This window comes from Taeniopygia guttata, chromosome 2 (genome assembly GCF_048771995.1).
Source record: "Taeniopygia guttata chromosome 2, bTaeGut7.mat, whole genome shotgun sequence".
NCBI classification, from domain to species: Eukaryota; Metazoa; Chordata; class Aves; order Passeriformes; family Estrildidae; genus Taeniopygia; species Taeniopygia guttata.
Genome location: NC_133026.1, coordinates 77643592 through 77663384, shown reverse-complemented (window position 1 = coordinate 77663384; position 19793 = coordinate 77643592). Strand labels below are relative to the sequence as shown.

At 40.7% G+C, this 19793-nt stretch overlaps 1 protein-coding gene across 2 annotated transcripts in view; it reads left to right on the top strand.

The window, feature by feature from the left end:
- The window catches only part of TRIO (trio Rho guanine nucleotide exchange factor), a 248556-nt gene that overhangs the window by 117659 nt on the left and 111104 nt on the right, over positions 1-19793 (top strand). For both annotated transcript variants that reach the window (XM_030267063.4, XM_032746898.3), the window contains exons 12-15: positions 8603-8772; positions 9678-9852; positions 16889-17084; positions 17682-17848. In XM_030267063.4, coding sequence (XP_030122923.4) covers positions 8603-8772; positions 9678-9852; positions 16889-17084; positions 17682-17848 — 708 coding nt within the window. The remainder of the gene's footprint in view (positions 1-8602; positions 8773-9677; positions 9853-16888; positions 17085-17681; positions 17849-19793) is intronic.

Here is a 19793-nt window from a genome sequence, read left to right as displayed (position 1 = left end):
TGGCTATTACTTTGAGTCTGTAAGCACACACAGCTGTTACTATGGAAGCCACTTCGCAGTCCAGACTTTGAGGGAAAAGTACTATAGTGGCTGATGTTGGTGTTTTGTAATATGAATGATCTTTATACCTAGCAATGCAAGAAAAAAATTTAATACTACCTATTTGTGAAGGATGTATTTTTATATGTTTGTAATCTACTCAAAAATACAGATGAGGGAGTAAAGTGGGTGGTTCATATTAGTAGACTTGGTTCAGGTAGAAAGAAACAGCAAGTTCAAAGCTCTCCTGTGCTTTCTGTATTCTGATCTATTTTCAAGAGCAAGTTTTTTGTTATCAAACATGTGTATGGAGTGCTGAGAAGGCATCACAAAGCAGATTGAAGATAAAAATGCCCTAACCTGAAAGCCATCCATGCTTATTGGCAGGAGAATTGTGTTCCTCCTGCAGGATGTGGGCAGTCGCTGAATAAATTAGTGCATACCTGTAAGCAATATAACCTTTCTGCTGTATTGTGAATAAATTAACGTGCACACGTAGCTAGTGAAGAGAGGAATTCTAGCAGTAGGATAATAGGTTAGTTGTTGAACCAGAAGAAGATGCCTTAGTTGTTAAATAAAAAAATACCTTACAAAGAGCCCCAAAAAGCCCAACCCACCAACCAGTCAACCCCCAAAACACAAAAAAGCCCAAACAAAGCAAAACACCACCAATGCATTTTGCCCTTGAAGTATTCAGGGCAAATTCTGTTTCTAGTATCTTTTTTTTTGCGTTTTCCTAGTAAAAATATAGACATGAAGAGTTAAACTCCTGTTTGTATGTGACAGTTTGGAGGGAGCTGCAGAGCTTAGGCAAGCTGTCTGAGTTGTTGGCTGTTTGAGACTTTGAAATCTGGCTCCGGTATCCTTCCAATCCCTTGATTCCTTTGAAGTAGGATGTTTCAGTATGTTTTATTCTTCTATTCCCCCAGAAATACTTCATGTTGAATGAATGCTTCTCATTTGGATGAAAGTATTCCATTACCACTTCTCCCCTGTAGATTCACACAACCCTTATACCTGATGCAGAATTTGCCTGCAATTTTTCTCCGCTTTTCTAGGAAGCAGCATCCATTCAGAGACTGCCCAGTACTCTCACCTGTTCATGCTGAGTTTCTGCTTTCAACAGTGTTCTTGCCACAAAAAGCTCTTCCTGAAAGTAACAGACTTTTGCTATCCGTATGCAGAGAGCAGCTGTGTGCCATGTGTGCAGCAGCTTGTTATGATGCACATGGAAAACTGTCTGTCTTTAGCCTTTCCAGAAGTTTTGTAGTGAGCTAGTTATAGGCTGGTAGAGCTCCCCGTGGCTTACAAATATCAAAAAACCAACATATAAGTTCTCAGACTCCTCACAGACTAACCTCAACAGACAACATTTTTCACTGGGGAGAAAAGAGAGCTATTCAGAAGTGTCAGAAATAAAGTGTTATGTAATGGTATCAGTCATTTTGCTTAGTGGCGATCTGAGAAAATCAGTTGCTTGCTATTTGTAAATTGTGATCACATGCTGCTATCTTATTACGAGTTTTAAAATTGTATGGTTGTGAATATTGATTTTTGGCTCCCATGCATACAGTGAGAAATTTCAATCTGTAAGCCAGACTCTTTAGTGAATGATGTACTGAAGTTAAGCTGTGCACCAACACGCTTTAAAAGTTTTGGGATCATAAATATCCCTGTCAAGAATTTCGCATTGGAATTACTATGTCTTGACAGGTTCCTGGCCTGAGGATAGGTAAGATGCAACTGAACATCCGAAACAGACCATTGCAAGGTAGAACCCTTATAGCTTTTGTGCCTTTGGATATTTTATAAGATGGTGAGGGACAAGGTGAGAAAAAAATTGCAGAGATAAAAGATAACACTTAAAGATAGCAGTAACAAATAAGCAATTATCATAAAAGGTTGTGTGCAGAACACAGGAGCAGGCGTCTCAATAGTATCTGCTGTGAAGTGTGTCGCAGACTAGAGATTAACAGCATTTTGGTGTGAGCTCAAATTCTTCCATACACAGACATACGTATGTGCACACACACTCTCTCCAAAATGGCTCTCAGCATCTGTGAGTGGGAAGACTGAAATCCTCTCCAAGCCAGGTGTTTGTTGTAGTGCCAGAGAAGAGCAACAGATATTTTCCTAACTGGAGTCAAGTGTGGGAATGCAGATCAGGCTGGCTGTATGTGGAAGAGAATGAATTCTTAAGAGCCTGTTGGTTTTTTGCATATAACCTTTTGTGTGTATTCTGACAAGTTGATTATAAAATAGCTCAAGCACTTTTTATGTAAACATAGTATGCTTAATGGTGTTACTAGAAGACATGACTCTACTTTTTTCATCTTAAATTAAACTTTGTGTCAGAATAGACTGAGTTGAAACAAAGAGAAGGGAAGTGGAGTTGGCTGGATTTTCAGATACAAAGCCATCATTACCAAAGTAATGAAACAGTGGTCTGTGCAAGCTTTGGAAGGAAGGTGGCATCATTTTGAGGGTACCAGTGCAAGGGAGGGCAGAGGAGGCCTTGCTTTGGCCACAGTGCTGCCCATTCGTTCACATCTACCTGGGAGGCATGTGCCTTTGATTCAGAAAAGCTTGTTGGTAATAAGTCTCGCTTTGTCTCACAACTCACTGCTGGAAATACATTTTGCTCTGCACTGCCCAGTATGGGAGGATGTCCATAGCACAGCCTTGCATTAATTTTGTCTCAAGGTAGACCCTGAGATAACAGACCTGCTTTTTTGGTTGCATGTCCCTGATGGGTATTTGACCACCTGTGCTGGTGGTCTACAGCTTAAATTTGGATGTCATAAAAAAGGCTGCTTTCTCCCCTGCATGCCGTTTCCAGCAGCAGAACATCTCTTGAATGCTCCTATCTAAGTGTAAAGGCTTTCTCTATTTGGCTCATGCATCTTTAATATTTTTATTGTGTCATTATAGCATAGCAGTGATCAATGTCTGGTAAAATATATGAAGTGCCTTCTGGTCAGTATTTTGATACTGCTGCTCATCTTGTGAGAGTTGTGGAGGGCACTTTTAAATTGGAAATGAGAAATACTTTCAGTAGCAACACACTCAAGTGTGTAGTGGCTTACTGCTGGTAGGACTGGAATTCAGTTTCCCAGCACAGCTTTTCATCTCTCTTGAGTTTTTTAATACTGGTAGCTTCTTTGCTTGGAAAAAAGGATTAAATTTAAGTCCCAGTGTTACTGAAACAGCTCTGAGTGCTTGGCAAAAGTGAGGCAGAAGTAGGCCTTTATGCTCTATTAAACTATGTATAGACATTTTTCTCTTGTTCAGTTAAGAAATAGGGCAAATGTTAACAGGGTAGTAGTAGTTGATGTTATTTTATGAACATGTGGGAAACTTGGTTTTGCTGCAAGGATGAATTTATTTTGAATCAGAAATTAATTCCTTTATAACCATAGGATAGATAGGGCTAATTGAAGCTTTTAAAGATAATTATATCTAATGAAAAAAAAATGCAGGCATTTAACATCTTAAATGTCACTGAAAGGCCCTTGAAGACAAACCCCCCAGGGTGTTTAACATCTTAAGGTTTTTGTTTTTAAAAAGATGCATTTTTTTGTGCACTGCATATCCTCAAAGCCAAAGCTTACAGGCAGACATACACCCATCAGCCCCTTCCTATGCCTAGTTAGGGAGCTCCATTGCAGCATTTGGCCCTGTACAAATAATAGGTCCTTCGACAGTATGTGGTAATGCACATACTGCAACACTGTGCTGAGGGACAGGGACAGAAAGAGGAATTTGCAGTTTTACACACAGAAACCGTGTGCCTTTCTGTGCCTGAGCCTACTTAAAAGGCAGATTGCATATCCAAAAGCCAGTATTATAAAAATGAAAAAATAACTTGTAAAAGAGTGTGATGCATATTTTACCCTAATAAATAACTCTGTGCTCTTGGGTGAAGTATTTACTCAAAAATAAATTGTTCTCTGTTTATATTCAGCAAAATATAGCAGGGTTTTATTTAACTGCAGTCGTTCAGGAGATTGCAGAGATGGGATTTAAATGGATAGAGGCCGATGATGGAAACACTGTAACTTCCAGGATGTTGCAGACAATTGAACTAATACCATATCAGTGACTAATGGCATGCTCCCAAGAATTTAGGAAAGAGGTAGTACAGGATGCAGGCTCATTCAAGCAGATGTTTTTAGTTTGTGCTATATTTAGATCAAGAAAAAAAAATCTGCCGAGTGAAGCATTTGCCTGTCAGGGATTCAGAATTTTATTTCCCTCTCTAATTTTAATTCTGATAAGATGCAAAGAGTAGATAAAAAGATGACAAGAGCCTCCTTCTGTGACTGGATTGAATTTTGTATGCAGTTTTTCTCACTGTATGTTAGAGCTGTCTTGCTGCTGGATGAAGTTCTTACTGAGATCAGAGGATTTGATGGTTTTTTTAGGGATCTTCATGCTACTTCTTTTACAAAGAATAGAAAAAAACATGATTGGAAGCTGCTCAAAAGTTCACACCGAGAGAAAGTTTATAGTTTTTTTAATGATGAGTTTGTATTTTTTTCCCACCAGATTTTTGTTGCCAAGCTCTCTTTTATGGAATAATATGTTACTTCAGAAAGTCATTGCATTGTAACATCTGTAATTCTGCACTGCTGAATGTGTATGGGCAAACTCTAATCTCTGTTCACCCCCTGCTGTAAAATCTTTGCTTTTTTTTGGCTTTGCTGAGCAACCTTATACTGTCTTCAGCCTTAATTTTGTATCTGAAAACAAGGTAATTTATGTAATTTCCAGTATATCGAGGATTCATTCTGGTTTGAAAGCTGCAGAGAAGCCAGCTGGCTACTGCCACCCATTAAGAATTAAGTTTCTTTCAGTGCACTGCATGAATTTCTATCCAGCTTTAATAACCTGACAGTTTTAATCATCTGTGGTGGCTTTCTCATAACTTTTGTTTATAAACACCTGGATTATTTTGAGGGGAAGATTTTTGTCAGAAACTTACTTGGTGGAAAAATGTAAAACATTTATTTGGTAATGTATTAGAATAACTTCTGCTATGGACGTGTCACAGAGCTGTTTAGTCACTTAAATGGCTTAACTTGATCCACTTTCAACAGCATATGAATCACAGCTAGGCAAGTAATGCATACTAATTAGTCTCCTTCTCTTTCTGCACTTTTCATAAAATGTTTTTGCTTCCCAAGCAGTGCACAATTCAGCTTGTGGGCTAGGCAAACACAAGGTATATTTGAGCTCTTCGGTACCTTGGGGGCCAGATACCATGTTTATAGCGATGCCATGCTGACCAGGCACTGCACCAGTCAGCGTAACACTTGGTTGTGCTGGTGCCCATGTCCTTCTGCTCAAGTCAGGTGGTGTTGCCTTGAGCTGGCTGTGCAGAGGGAAAGGTCTGCATGCCCTCTGCTGGCTTGGTATCCAGAATCCAAGGTGAGCTCTGAGGGAATTATTCACATGCACAGAACCTCACCAGTCCAGTACTTGTAGGTTTGGTTGCTTCTGCTAGATCTCCAACCAGTTACAGAAATGGCTGAAGTGTATATGAAGAATAAGAAATGAAGAGGTGAGGTGTGTTCCTTGTAGGGGTCTGACACAGCTCAGCTGCAGAAGGCATGTTGTTAAAAATTGAAGTGGCTCTCAGACCTATCCTGAACCGCAGTACAGGTACTTCTCAGGGACCCAGGGGGCAAATTGATAGCGTCTGAGAGACTCAAAATTATTTAATCTCAGGTCCTCTGCAGTAAATATCTGTGTAAATTGGGTCTTTTGTGGGCAGCACAGTAAGTATAGAGTGTATGTAAGCATGTAGAGCCAGCAATGTCTTCCAGCTGGCACTGACCATATTGCAGAAAACAGCAGTGTTGCTCTCAAATGTCTGTATCTACACAGTTGCAAGTTGTACTGTACAGCTCATTTGGAAGGTCTCTGACTCGATACCCTATTGTTATGATTCAGTCATAAACTTCACAAGTAAAATTTTCAGATTATATTTTCCATCTTCTTGCTCTTAATTTTCATTCATTTCCAAGTTCAAGTTGCATTCTGAAGTACACATTTGAAAAAAAAAAAACAACTGGATGCTGCATTAGGTTATGCTGGAATGAATGTTGACGAATGCTTCTGACTCACTTGTAAAGTTCTATTGATTTGTGATCCTTTTAATAAGAAAGACTGCTGTGCTGTGGTGTTTACAACTGTGGAGTTGCATTCAGGTTTGTGACAAGCATTGTCTTTGAAGCATTTGAGTAGTCAGAATAACGTGTATGAAGAGATAGTTCTGGTTTGGGTAGGAGAGGGTAGTAGATTTGTAGAAAAGAGTCTGGTTAAATCTCATTAGTTCATCTCGTTGTGAAAACTTTACCTATAGGTTGGTTTACTTAAAACCTACAGGAGGCATATACATCTATGTGATACCAAAACTGGCATTTGATTTTAAAACAAATTGTCAAAGGAACTAACCTGGAATCGTTCACTGAGTTTTCTATTTTAATGTATTAGTTAGGAAACCTTTATGATCAAAACATACATGTACAAACAGCAGCAAGAAGTGGCTATTTCTGTAGAAAATGCTTAGCAGAGAAATAGAGAAAACATTCAAGTTTCTCTCTTTTGAATTTAAGCCAGTTTTGATAGCTTAGTTATGTATTTTAACAGCGTTAATCTTTTAATTAGGTTCAAATGTCTCTAAAATTTTCAAAGGCAGAGATTAAAATGTTGCCAAAAGACCTTAATACTTTTGATTGGATCAGAGTTGCTCTTCTGGGATAAAAAACAAATTCTTGTTCTTGGAATAACAGCATTCAGGATGAGATGGTAAAAGAGACAGGAGGGACTGGGTTTGAATGCTCCCTGTAAGAGCAGCTGTTCCACTGTGATGTTGGTGCTGCTCATGGGAGTGTTGCAGGACACAGCCGTGCTCCTGCTGCTTTTTTTCAGTTCCACAATAGATGGCTAACGGTTTGCTGTTGACTGACTTTCACAACAGAGCTTAGGATGCAACAGCTTCCATCATGAAATTGTGGAAAAGAGCACTGTAGGGTTCTTCATGTTAACAGCAGTGATATCTGTCCAGCATATACCTAGGGATTTTTGTGTAAGCCATGGTGCATGGGCATTTTTGAGCAGGGATATGTGCACATGGAAAGCAGGAAGGAATAACGTCGAATTAACTGGTAGAATTGCTTATGATGATTTTTGTTGTAATAGTGTGAAACTCAAATGTGGAAGGCAAATACCATCATGATAGAACAGTAACTTCTCACATCTGATTTGTCTCTGTATTTTGTTTTCTGAAATGCCCTATATTTTTCCTTTTTTTGAAGGCCACTGAAAAGTGTGATGTTGACTGTGTGCAGTGTCAGCCTGGCAGTGCAAATTTGATGGTGGCTACAATACATCTTCCTCCCTTCCCTTCCCTTCCCTTCCCTTCCCTTCCCTTCCCTTCCCTTCCCTTCCCTTCCCTTCCCTTCCCTTCCCTTCCCTTCCCTTCCCTTCCCTTCCCTTCCCTTCCCTTCCCTTCCCTTCCCTTCCCTTCCCTTCCCTTCCCTTCCCTTCCCTTCCCTTCCCTTCCCTTCCCTTCCCTTCCCTTCCCTTCCCTTCCCTTCCCTTCCCTTCCCTTCCCTTCCCTTCCCTTCCCTTCCCTTCCCTTCCCTTCCCTTCCCTTCCCTTCCCTTCCCTTCCCTTCCCTTCCCTTCCCTTCCCTTCCCTTCCCTTCCCTTCCCTTCCCTTCCCTTCCCTTCCCTTCCCTTCCCTTCCCTTCCCTTCCCTTCCCTTCCCTTCCCTTCCCTTCCCTTCCCTTCCCTTCCCTTCCCTTCCCTTCCCTTCCCTTCCCTTCCCTTCCCTTCCCTTCCCTTCCCTTCCCTTCCCTTCCCTTCCCTTCCCTTCCCTTCCCTTCCCTTCCCTTCCCTTCCCTTCCCTTCCCTTCCCTTCCCTTCCCTTCCCTTCCCTTCCCTTCCCTTCCCTTCCCTTCCCTTCCCTTCCCTTCCCTTCCCTTCCCTTCCCTTCCCTTCCCTTCCCTTCCCTTCCCTTCCCTTCCCTTCCCTTCCCTTCCCTTCCCTTCCCTTCCCTTCCCTTCCCTTCCCTTCCCTTCCCTTCCCTTCCCTTCCCTTCCCTTCCCTTCCCTTCCCTTCCCTTCCCTTCCCTTCCCTTCCCTTCCCTTCCCTTCCTCCCTTCCCTCCCTCCTTCCTTCCCTCCCTCCCTTGGAGAGTGTTACCATAGCGTTTCTCTCCCAGGGACTCTCGCGCAGAGCTGCAGATGGGATTCTCACTATGAACTCTGAGCTGCTCAATTGGATACGCTCAGTTCTGTAGAAGCAAAATAGGGAAGAAAGGGTGACTTAGCAACACGGATAAAGCTTTCCTGGTATTTCCAAGAAGCGAAAACCTTTTTTGAAACAAAGGCTTGTGTTCATTAATATGAGGATGGGATTTTTCTATGAAGAAAAACCAATCCTCTTTCTTCCTGCCACCTCAGTCTGTTTTCTCTTGTCCAGGGAGATGGATTTGGAATAGTTGACTGCTTGATGCTCAGGTTTATGTTTCTTGTTTTTTCCCCTTTCCTTTAGCTGTGGACGTGGCTTGAAGAGCTACAGAAAGAATTGCTTGATGATGTCTATGCTGAGTCTGTGGAGGCTGTCCAAGACCTGATTAAACGTTTTGGTCAACAACAACAGACCACTCTGCAGGTTACAGTCAATGTCATAAAAGAAGGTGAAGATCTCATACAGCAACTAAGGTAAAACATACTCTTATTTAAATCTCTCCTGGTGTTTATCTGATGCTCTGTGAGGTTCTTTCTATTTTCAGGGTAGAGATGATGAGTACAAGATATTACCTATAAATAAAACTTGTAAATATTAGGACTCCAGGGATCTCTCATGCTGTACCAATGGTCTCTAAACCTCTGTTTACAGGAAGCTCAGCTTATAAACACTGCTGCCACAAGAAGATTTTGTTGACATAAGCTACCTTTTTGATAGAAGCAGTTATGTGTTTTTGTAGTCTGACATGCAGGGCTCCGCTGCATTTTGAGTTCTGAGCAGTAGCCTTTTTATAAAGAGACACTTGACTTTGTCTTGCATACTGACAAGTAACTTCATTGTAGTAAAAGCCAAGTTTCTGATCCATTTCATTCAAAAATGATCTGAATAAATACATTTGGTTCCCAGCTGCTCTGGTATATGTCTCCTTTGCTGCAGGAGATTAACAAATCTGAATTTGCAGGTTTTATACTGATGTAAAAGATTAATTATTCTTTAATTAACTAATTTTGATTTTTTGTTCTTGCCAGGAAGATTCAGTAAAGTAAATAGTTATCATATGCTACTTCCTTTTCACAGTGGCAGCATTTGTCTCTGGTTTTAAATTTTATCCTTCCTGTGACTAGAATGTATTTACATGTTGAATTGGGCAAAAAATGAAGATAATTAATTTCCTTATTTTTTTTTAAGTACTAGAACATAGTTTGACTTTTTATTTACAAAGATGTACAGACGTAACTTTCATGCAATACGGTTTGTAACAACTTTATCTGAAGCAGGCTTATATCTTGTGGTCATGTATAGTGTCCAAATTGTTTGTTTTTTTTTTTTTTAATAATGCTCTTTTTCTCCCCCCTGCCCCCCCCTCTGCTTTGAATAGGGATTCTGCCATTTCTAGTAACAAGACCCCCCATAACAGCTCGATCAACCACATAGAGACAGTCCTGCAGCAGCTGGATGAGGCCCAGTCTCAGATGGAGGAACTTTTTCAAGAACGCAAGATCAAACTTGAGCTGTTTCTGCAGCTCCGCATATTTGAAAGAGATGCAATAGATGTGAGTGTTTGCTCTCAGACTAGCGCTGCATGCATTTCTCCTCTTGTGTAGGAGTGTTTATGCTGAGATTGTGTAGTTGCATTGGCATGTGGCTCAAATGGCTGATAGACTCAATTCTTAACCTGCACTAAGGCTTTTGTCCTGTGTATGAAAATGTCAGAAGAGCTCAATGTTCAGCAGAGCTGAGCTTTTTGATTGCCTCTTGGTGCATCTTCAGGCAAATGTTAGGTAAAATCATAATGCATCAGTTACTTCATCCGCTAAGTTTAGCTTGAATATCAAACTACCTTCATAGAACTAATATGCCTGCAGTTAATATGAATAGAACTTGTAAGGTGGTTTCATACAAACCCTCTAAACTGATGCTTTGTATTAACAATCCTCTTCCTTTTCAAAAGCAGCAGTTTTCAGTTGGCAGCTGCAAGTGGTATTTGAAATTCTATCTTAATCACTGAGAATGTTCTATGGGCTGTCATTTTCTAAAAAATATAATTCTTTTCCACCTCCAAAAATAAATTCAATAGTAGTTGTAGTGCTTCACCCCTGCAAAACTTCTAGAAGTTTTGAGCCTGCCTAAACTTCGAAGGGGAGTTACAACTTATCAGTTGAAGAGTTTCTGTTTGTGTGCAGAAACATGTACACAGACATGAACTTAGATTAGCAGAGTTGCATTTAAAAACTTCAGCTAAGTTCATAGGACTTCCTAAAACTACTAGTGCTGTACACAGTGACTGAAGCAAGTTGGTGCCTAATAAGGTTCAGGGTTATTATTGGTAAATGATCTTGTCTGAATGCATAACAACTTACCTCAAAATTCTGAATACCAGGAATTAAAATTTTGAGTTTGCCCCTTTGCTTGTGTGTAGGTTAATTACGAATATAAAGGTAAAAGAGGCAGTCAGCAGAAAGCTTCTCAGGTTTTTAGTGGTAGCATCCTGGGTTTTTAGTGTTTTGGTTTGGGTGTTTCTTCCCCTTCTGAAAATCAGGATTTGATGTCATGGCTGAAGTCTGGTTTAGCTGTGCAGACTGTTAGGGCTAGTGTAGAAATAGGCAGACACAGTTCCTTGATCCTTACGCACAGAGGAAGTGAGAGTGTGTGCTCTACAGTAATAACAATTCTGCTGTAAAGGAAACTAAGAAGGTTTTGTTTTTGTTTTGTTTTGTTTTCAATTTTGCAATTCACACTAGTCTGCAGAGAGTTTTCTACTTTGGCTATGGGAAAGTAGCTTTTTTACTTTGATCATGTGAGAGTAGCTATCTCACATATGCTTACAATCTTTGCAGGAGTGATCAACAGTGCTTGATGTCTCTGAGATGTTCTCAGAGCACTTTTTTTGAAAGAATGGCAGCTCTGTGGGGCAGTGCATACCAAGAAAATTTATGGAAGAATTAGCATAAAGGTTTGAGTGAAGTTCACTGTTAAGTTGATTGCTCTCTGTTGTAGGTTACATAAGCCAGGATTCTACAGCAGCAAAAGACTGTTTGCAGAAGCCCTGCTTTGCAGATGTGTTCTAATCCTTCAGTTCAGGACAGCATCTATATAGGTAGGAGTACTCCTGGTACTGCTACTTGGTGATGCCCATAGGATTTCGCATCAGAAAGCTGCAAACCCTAACTTCATAGAATAGAATATACTGAGTTGGAAGGGACCCACAAGGGTCATCAAGTCTAACTCCTGACCCTGTACAGGACATCCCAAGAGTCAAAGCATGTGCCTGGGAGTGTTGCCCAAACAGTTCTTGAACTCTGTTAGGCTTAGTGCTGTGACCACTTCCCTGGAGAGCTTGTTCCAGTGCCCAGCCACCATCTGGGTGAAGAACCTTTTCCTGATATCCAAAATAAACCTCCTCTAGCTCTGCTTTGTGTTGTTTCCTTGACTCTGGTCACTGTCATAAGAGTGAAGATGTTGGTACCTGCCCTTCCACTTCCCCTCATGAGGCTGTTGAAGACTGCAATGAGATGTCTCCTCAGTCTCCTCTTCTCCAGACTGAACAGATCAAGTAACCACAGCTGCTCCTCCTACAGCTTCCCCTCCAAAGGCTTCATGATCTTTGTAGCCCTCCTTAGCATTCTCTCTAATAGATTAGTGTGTTATTTATATTGTAGTGCCCAAAGCTGCACACACTTGACAGGTCTTGCTTTTTCTAAACCTAACACCTGGCATGCTTTACATTTTGCCACATACAACATAAAGCAAAGCACCACTTAGCTTGTTGAAAGAGTTGGTATAGTTTGTCTATATGGGTTAGAAATAGAAATCATGCCTATTTTTGTTGGATGGAGAGGCCTTCAAGGAAGAAAATGGCCCTGGCTGCAGAGCGACTTAAGCAAAATGTTGATTGTTTTGCTGTCTCTGTACCATGTCTTCTCTGCTTCCTCAGCAAAACACACTTTGTTGCAGTGGGTGCTGGGCGGCTGCAGCAAGGGTGCGACCGTCCCCCTGCGAGCTCTGCAATTCCCAGTTATCGGCAGGTCCAGCGCAGGGACAGACAGTGATGACACAGGTCTTGGGGTGGAACAAGATGGATTTATTCCTGGGCTCCCAGACAAGACTGGGGTGGGGGGGTGAACAGAAGTTTTTATGCAGCAACTCAGGAGGAGGGTGAGGATATGGTAAGACAGGAGTATAAGGTGGGGCAAATAACTTATGAGCCTATCAGGGAAAACGGAGCGGGGGGGGAGGGGATAATACAAAATAATGAACGGATGAACAGGGTGTCGAGGGCAACAAGACAGACACAGAACTCTGTGGAGAAAGGGGTAGGGATAGGGAGGATTGACAACTTGGGAGGGAGGAGGTTAGGGAAGGGCTTGAGAAAATTGGCAACTAGGAAAGGGAGGGATTAGGGAGGAGAACAGGGGGCAAACATCGATTCAAAGCAAAACACACCACAACAACACTTCTCTTTCCCCTCTCCCTGAAGGCAGACATCTGTTTGGAAACTTCCAGGAAGAAAATTTGGGGACTAGTTCCAGGTCAGTTGTTTGAAAGCAAAAGCTCAGCTGAAGTAATTTGATAATGAGGAGGAGCCAGATGTCAGCTGGAATTTGCAGACCTTGTTTTGACCTTCTCCTTCCTCCAGGATTTTGTGTGACTGGTCCAGTCAATTAAGACTTGGCTGTAAGGGCAGTTAATTCAGGGGAGCATCCTGTGAGGACAGCTTTTCTCGAAGGCAAGTAGTGTTTCCAGCTACTCTTACTGATTGCAAAATTACACAGGCTATAATGGGACAAAGGGTTCCCCTAGCACTGCAGCTGTTCTTTTGGGGACAGTGGTGAGACTTACAGGCAGGGTTAATTCCCTTCTTCTCCTTACTCTTCGCTTGTAATTTGCTGATAAAATACTTAATTTTTTTTGTCCTACAGCTTTTCAGATACTCATGCTCTTCTGAAATGGGTATAACTGCAGTACTGCCTCTGTTTTTCCCCTTGCTCGTGGCATATAAACTTGACCTGCTCTATCTTCAGCATGATTTTTAATGCCATTGTTGGTGATCTATTTGAAGGACTCCTTTGTAAATGCCCATATTAACTAAAGGCAAGAACGAGCAAAATAATGTAGGTGAAGATTCCCTTGCTAAGTGTGATTAGAAGCATGAGGAAGGTGTGTGTGTACCCAGTGGGATGATAACACTGGTGGCAAGGTACACAGTCTGAAATGTGTTTGTCTCATCTGTGTCTGAGCATTTTTGCCTCTCTGTAACTTACGTGCCTTGAGGCCTGTGCCAGTGCTCTACACAGAGCATACCACACACTTCTCAGCCCACAGCTTTATCTCAGCTCTATTTTTGGACCATACTTACAAGATGCCTGTTTAATCACACTGCTGAAAAGACAAGGATGTAAAATGCTGGGGTACCACAGAGACCTAACTCTTCTCTCTTTCCCATTTCCCCCCCGCTTTTTTTTTTCTCCGAAGCACATAATATTTACCAGGTCTTGTTGAGCACTCAGTTGGTACCATGAATAATAGACACTACTGAGAAGAGACCTGTGGGTCTTTATTTCTTTCCCACTCAGTGTGAAAGAGTCTGCATCCCTTCCATATTATACCCTGCTTTGTTTCCTGTCCGTGTTTCCTTTACATTTAATAGAATGTAGCAATGTCAGGCAGCTCAGAATCTGCACCAGAAACTTCTTGAACACATGCTATGGTAAATTGTTAGCCTGTGTTTATGCTGGGTTGTCCATTTCCTGAGAGCAATATGAATTTGTGATTCAGTTAATTTAGAATTCTGTTAGTCATTTGCTCTGTTTGTTTAATGCTGATTGTCTCGACAAAACTTTACAAAGCAAAATGGGAGCCTGCTTGCTTTGAAAGTGTTGCCTGTAGAGCAAAACTTTAGAGGAAGCACTGAAGAGTGTGGGCAGAGAGGGCTTAGTGAATGCTATTTCTATATTAACTCTGCCTTCAGATTTGCACAGTGGGTGCAATGGCTGAAGGTGACACACAGTTTTGACCCCTTGAAACTACTTGTTTTTCCTATCAAGTAAAGGGAATCTTAGGAGCTAGTGACTACAATCTATTTCATTATTATAACAGTACTGACACAGTCACACCAGTTCCATATTGTGAGCTTACTGTGTTTTTTACTTTATTACCACTTAAATTCCCAGTAAAAGAGATAAGGTTTCGTCTGTTCTGAAGGAAGATGGACTGGCTTTCCTTTTAAAACAGTGTCATAAATGTGCCATGTTGAATCTTAATCCTTTCCATGGTGGTGTTTATAAAGATGATGTTTTGATAGTGGAGTTTCGCAACTTTTTTTAATGCTCAGATTTCTGTTTGACAAATTCCAACTGCTCCAACTTCAAGATATTTCTTTTGAGTGTTGTTAACTGACATGGATGAAAATAAGATGGTAAATCTGTTTTCTTAGAACTTCCCAACTTCCCCTAGTGCAGTGGATGAAGAAACAAACATCAGATTACCTCCACTGCTTTTAATAATAAATGAACACAAAGTTTCAGAGAGAAGCTGTGAAGAGCAGAGCTGAGATGCACAAGAGCAGAAAACAGGGATAGCTGAAAATAAGTAATTTCTCTGGCTGGACTGTCAGGAAAACCCGAAATTTCTTTAAAATTTCAGGTCACGTAAGAGAAAGTGAAGAGCAGAGGAAGGTGATAAGACATGTTGGGCATGGACCAAGTGAAAAGGAAATGAAGGGAACTTGTTAAGGATTTTGTGCGAAGGGAAGCCTGTTTGTGTGTTTAGAGGGAAAACCACTCACAATGCCTATAATAGAGACTGTGTGATGTTCAGAGCACATGGAAGATGAAAGGAACTTCAAGCAGTGCTAAAAGCCTTGTCCTGTCTATCTTCCTGAATACTTTGGTCATCAGCTTTTCTGTTTTCAGTGTTACCCCGGCACTTGAGTTTCTGCCTGTTTTCACTTCTCTAGAGGTAGCTGAACAGGTTTAGAGATTGCAACATTATTTGTTTGGTATCTCCCATCATGACATGGTTTAAAACTCAAATACTTAGTGATTCGAGTGGATTTTTTTGCATAACACCTTTAAAACAGGAAGTAACTCACTGGTGCCACAGTATTAATATTAATTGCTTGACGTGTCCATTTTTTATGGCATCATGTGAGCAGAATGGAAAAAAGCCTTCATGAGAGATTGAAGCAAACTACAGAAACTTTATACAAATGGTTTAACTTTTCTAATCTCTAGTTCTGCTTTTTTTCTAGAAGGTCTGTTTTCCTGGAATTTCTCTTGTCATTTAACTGTCTCACTAACTTTGGAACTATTACAGCCACTTGAAAAGGGGTAGTGGCATCTTTCTTTTGCTGACAACAAATGACTTTGGTTAAGTATTTATGCACTTAGATACTTGATTGCTAATGCCCATTAAGTCAGGTCCTCTTTTTGTTGTGCCTTGCTGCATAAATAGGTACTTTCTTCTCATTTAGCACCATTCACATGAGTTTGCCCTACTTCTGAAATCGTAGAACACTGGAACTAAGCCACACTTGTTTCTTGATATCTATAATTTTGCTTTCCCAATGAACCGCAGTAGTTAGTGCTAAAATTGTGCTGAAAGTTCTGGAAAAAAAATTTATTATTGCCTTGAGGGCAGTCAAAAAAAGGTCTGTTAGACTTTTTTGAAGTAACTGATGCATTTGTGCCATATAAATTTGACCCACATTAATAATGAGGATTGTAAGCACTATGTGTTAGCCTTAAAACCAGTTTTATACCCTAATTAAAATGAATATTTTATATTTCAGATAGGCTTTGCAATATGATTTGGAAAATACACTTGTGTGGACAGACAAGGAGAACTGTTGTGATACATGTGTTAAAAAACCTCAAAACTTTTTTAGCTACCTTCTTAGGACATCCTACAGTGAAGAATAAAATCCAGAATTAAAATGTGAAACCTGAAGTGTAGGTGAAGAATATCAACAAGCAAATTTAGTTCTAACATTGCAGTAATATTGTAATAAAGTATGCCTTTTGGTTTTGCTGGATTTGCTGGGTACCCAACCTTCTGTGGTAAGTGCTTCTCAGTTGTCTGGCAGAACTCAAAGGTGCATGTGGCCTGATGCTTCCTGCTCACAGAAGGATAGAGCTGGCTTTCTTGGAAAAGGACTCAAGATTAGCATAATTGTAAAATCAGCTGGCTGTTGATGTGTGAATTATTACTTGATGCACTCTGAAGAATTAAGAAGGTGTTCCAGATCCACATTTTCCTTTAAAAGTGGAGGTAGAAACATGTTAACTTCATCTGTTTCACAAGTAAAGTGTTGCTGAAGCACCTTCAATAAGGCAGCGGTGCCCATAAGTGTTGCAAGCACTGGTTGAAGAACTGTAGCAGTTCTCAAAGAGGTTCCTTTGGATTGTTTGCCAAAATCTAAATTCCATGTTAGATAGCCTGTGTCTGAGCCATGTCAAATGTGATCACTGATATCAATCAACAGTGGGCAACTTGAATTCCCTACCTCAATCATCAGTGCAACATTGGAAATAAACTGTTTTCTGTTGTGTAATGGGTAATTGAACCTGGTCTCCTTCCTTTTTACCTCAGATAATTTCAGACCTAGAGTCTTGGAATGATGAGCTCTCTCAGCAGATGAATGACTTTGACACTGAAGATCTTACAATAGCAGAACAGAGGCTCCAGCATCATGCAGACAAAGCCCTGACCATGAATAACTTGACCTTTGATGTCATCCACCAAGGGCAGGATCTGTTGCAGTATGTCAATGAAGTGCAAGCATCTGGTAAGATGGCTCCTTTATGCTATTCCAGGCAGTGGCTTTCTAAGAATTATCCAGTTGTCTCCTTGTAGGGTGTGTGAAAATAACAGGGATGCTGGTTGACTGTAGACTGGGGACATGTGGACTCCATTATACTCAAATCATGCAGTGGTGTTCATAAGAACAAACTGGTACTGCTGCACATAATGTCATCAGAGTTGGAAACACCTGAAGGTGTTTAGTTTTTAAAGAAAGGGATTTCACTCAGGAAGTCAGTAAAATTAGAGTAAATAAGGGAACATTTGTTTTATAGGTAGTCGGATCAATGCAGTCAAGAAAAGATTTTCAGCTTTCAAGTAATGTCTTTGTTTTTTGTTCCTTATGCCCCTTTATTTTATATTTTTCGCTGTATATGATTGCATAGGGTAAGTATCAGACTTTAAAAACACCCCCATATTGCACTTCTTAAGAGTGCAAACCCCTATACTCATGTAAGCAAATCCTCCAAGGATTAGGTTGAATTTGGAGAAGGAACTAAGAAATGAAGCGTAGAACAGTGGAGACGGGCAGTTTGTCTGGGAAACTTTGCGAGTCAGTCCTTTCTGACCATCCCGACTGCAGGTGTGGAGCTACTTTGCGACAGAGACGTGGACATGGCCACTCGCGTGCAGGACCTGCTGGAGTTTCTGCACGAGAAGCAGCAGGAGCTGGACATGGCGGCGGAGCAGCACCGCAAGCACTTGGAGCAGTGCGTGCAGCTGCGACACCTGCAGGCAGAGGTCAAGCAGGTATGGCCCCAGTGCCCCCAGCAGCCATGCCCTCCCGGAGACCTCTGCTCCCAAAAACACACGCATAAAGTCTGTCCTTGGTAGCAGGGGAGGACTTTGGTCACCTGAGAAACTTCATCTTTGGCTAACATTAAGTGCGTTTTTTTTAACTTGCATCACCGGTTGATCTTGCTGCAAGGGTCTAGAGCCCAAGTCCTATGGGAGCAGCTGAGAGAGCTGGGGATCTTTAGCCTGGAATAAAGCAATCTCAGGGGGTACCTTATCACTCTCTGCAACTACCTGATAGGAGGGTGTATCAAAGCAGGAGTTGGATTCTTTACCCAGATAACAAATGATAGGACAAGAAGGCAAGTCCTCAAGTTGTGCCAGAGGAGGTTTAGATTAGATATTAGGAAGAATTTCCTCACTGAAGGGGTTTTTAAGCACTGGAACAGGATTGATGGAGGCGCCATCCCTGAAGATATTTAATAGACATGTAGATGAGACACTGTGACACGGGCTTTAGTGGTGGACATGGCAGTGTTAGATTAACGGACTTGATGGTCGTAGAGGTTTTTTCCAACCTGAGTTATTGTGCTATTCTGTAGATACAAGTCAAGTATTTGAAGTATATAGTGATTTGAGCTAATGTTAAACTCATAACAAACTTCTACCATCTGCATGGTGATGAACAACAATGCTCAGTCAAAGGCCCTGCACACTGACCTAATACTTTCTGGGTCTATTGTTTGAAACATCTACAAATAATGATAAAATAATATAGAAGAAAAGCAGTTTTGCTTCTCCTGGCAATGAAGTAGCAAGTTTTGAGGTCTTCATCTGGTACATATGATGATTTGAGATGTGGGTGAGGCCACGGAAGTAGGTGAAAGTTTAAAAAATAAACAAGACAATAGAAAAGGTAAGAGTTTTTTTTTATCTTGCTCACATTTGGCAGCATCACAGAAGTTTGCTATAGTCTGTTGTATTACTGTGGCCCATAATGAAACTGAATGACAACTCCCAAATTGAAAAGTAATATGAAAGGGATCCAGCTAGGAGTAGGAGAAGTGAATAGAAGGTTGTTCTACAGTAGCAGATGCAAAGTTTCTATGTGGTCTTGGATTAAAGGAATGCAAGAAACTGTTAGTTGTCTGCTTTTAGTGCAATATAGGCATCAGTCAAATACTTGATGTTCTATTTCAAGACTTTGCATACTCTACTACACTGTGCTGTATCTGCCTTAGCACTTATTCATCTTGGTAAGTGCAGATTGCAAATTCCTCCTTCCACGTGAGTAATGGTTGAGATAAAGTTTTTGCAGACCAGGATAGTTTCTGTACTCAGTTGCATTTTATCTTGAAAATGAAGAAAAAGAATGCACATCTGCAAAGGAAGGTAAAAATTAAAAGAAATAATGCCAGCTGAGGCACTCTCATCCCTTTATGGTATGTCAGTGGGTTTGGGTGGGATGGGTTAGTAAGAAAAAAAATTGTTAATTTCCATGATACTGAAATAGTATTCAATAAAAGAACAGAATATAGCAGTTTGGTAATATTTAATATATTAAGAGACACTAAGTCGTTACTTATACTGCATGCTCCCACAATCAAGTGAGTGCTTTGGTCCACTAGCTTTGTTTGTGTGCAAGTTAACCATTACAAAAAAGACACGTGTCATTTTAGCAGAAACAGGCAGATGATGAACATCATGGATTTTAGGGGAATACCCCTAGTGCACTTTTTATCTGATTTGTAGATAATTCTTTAAGAAATTTCTAACTTTTTTGAACCACAGCTAGCCCTGACTGAAACTGAAGCTAAAATTTAGGTTCTTAAGAAAGTACTGGAAAAGTTTATCTTAAAATAAAGGCATAGGTAGTACATTAACATAGCCATCTGTCTTTTCTTCATAGACTGGGATTTGGAAGAAAAAAGCATGTTCTATTTTGCATTTCTAGAACAGA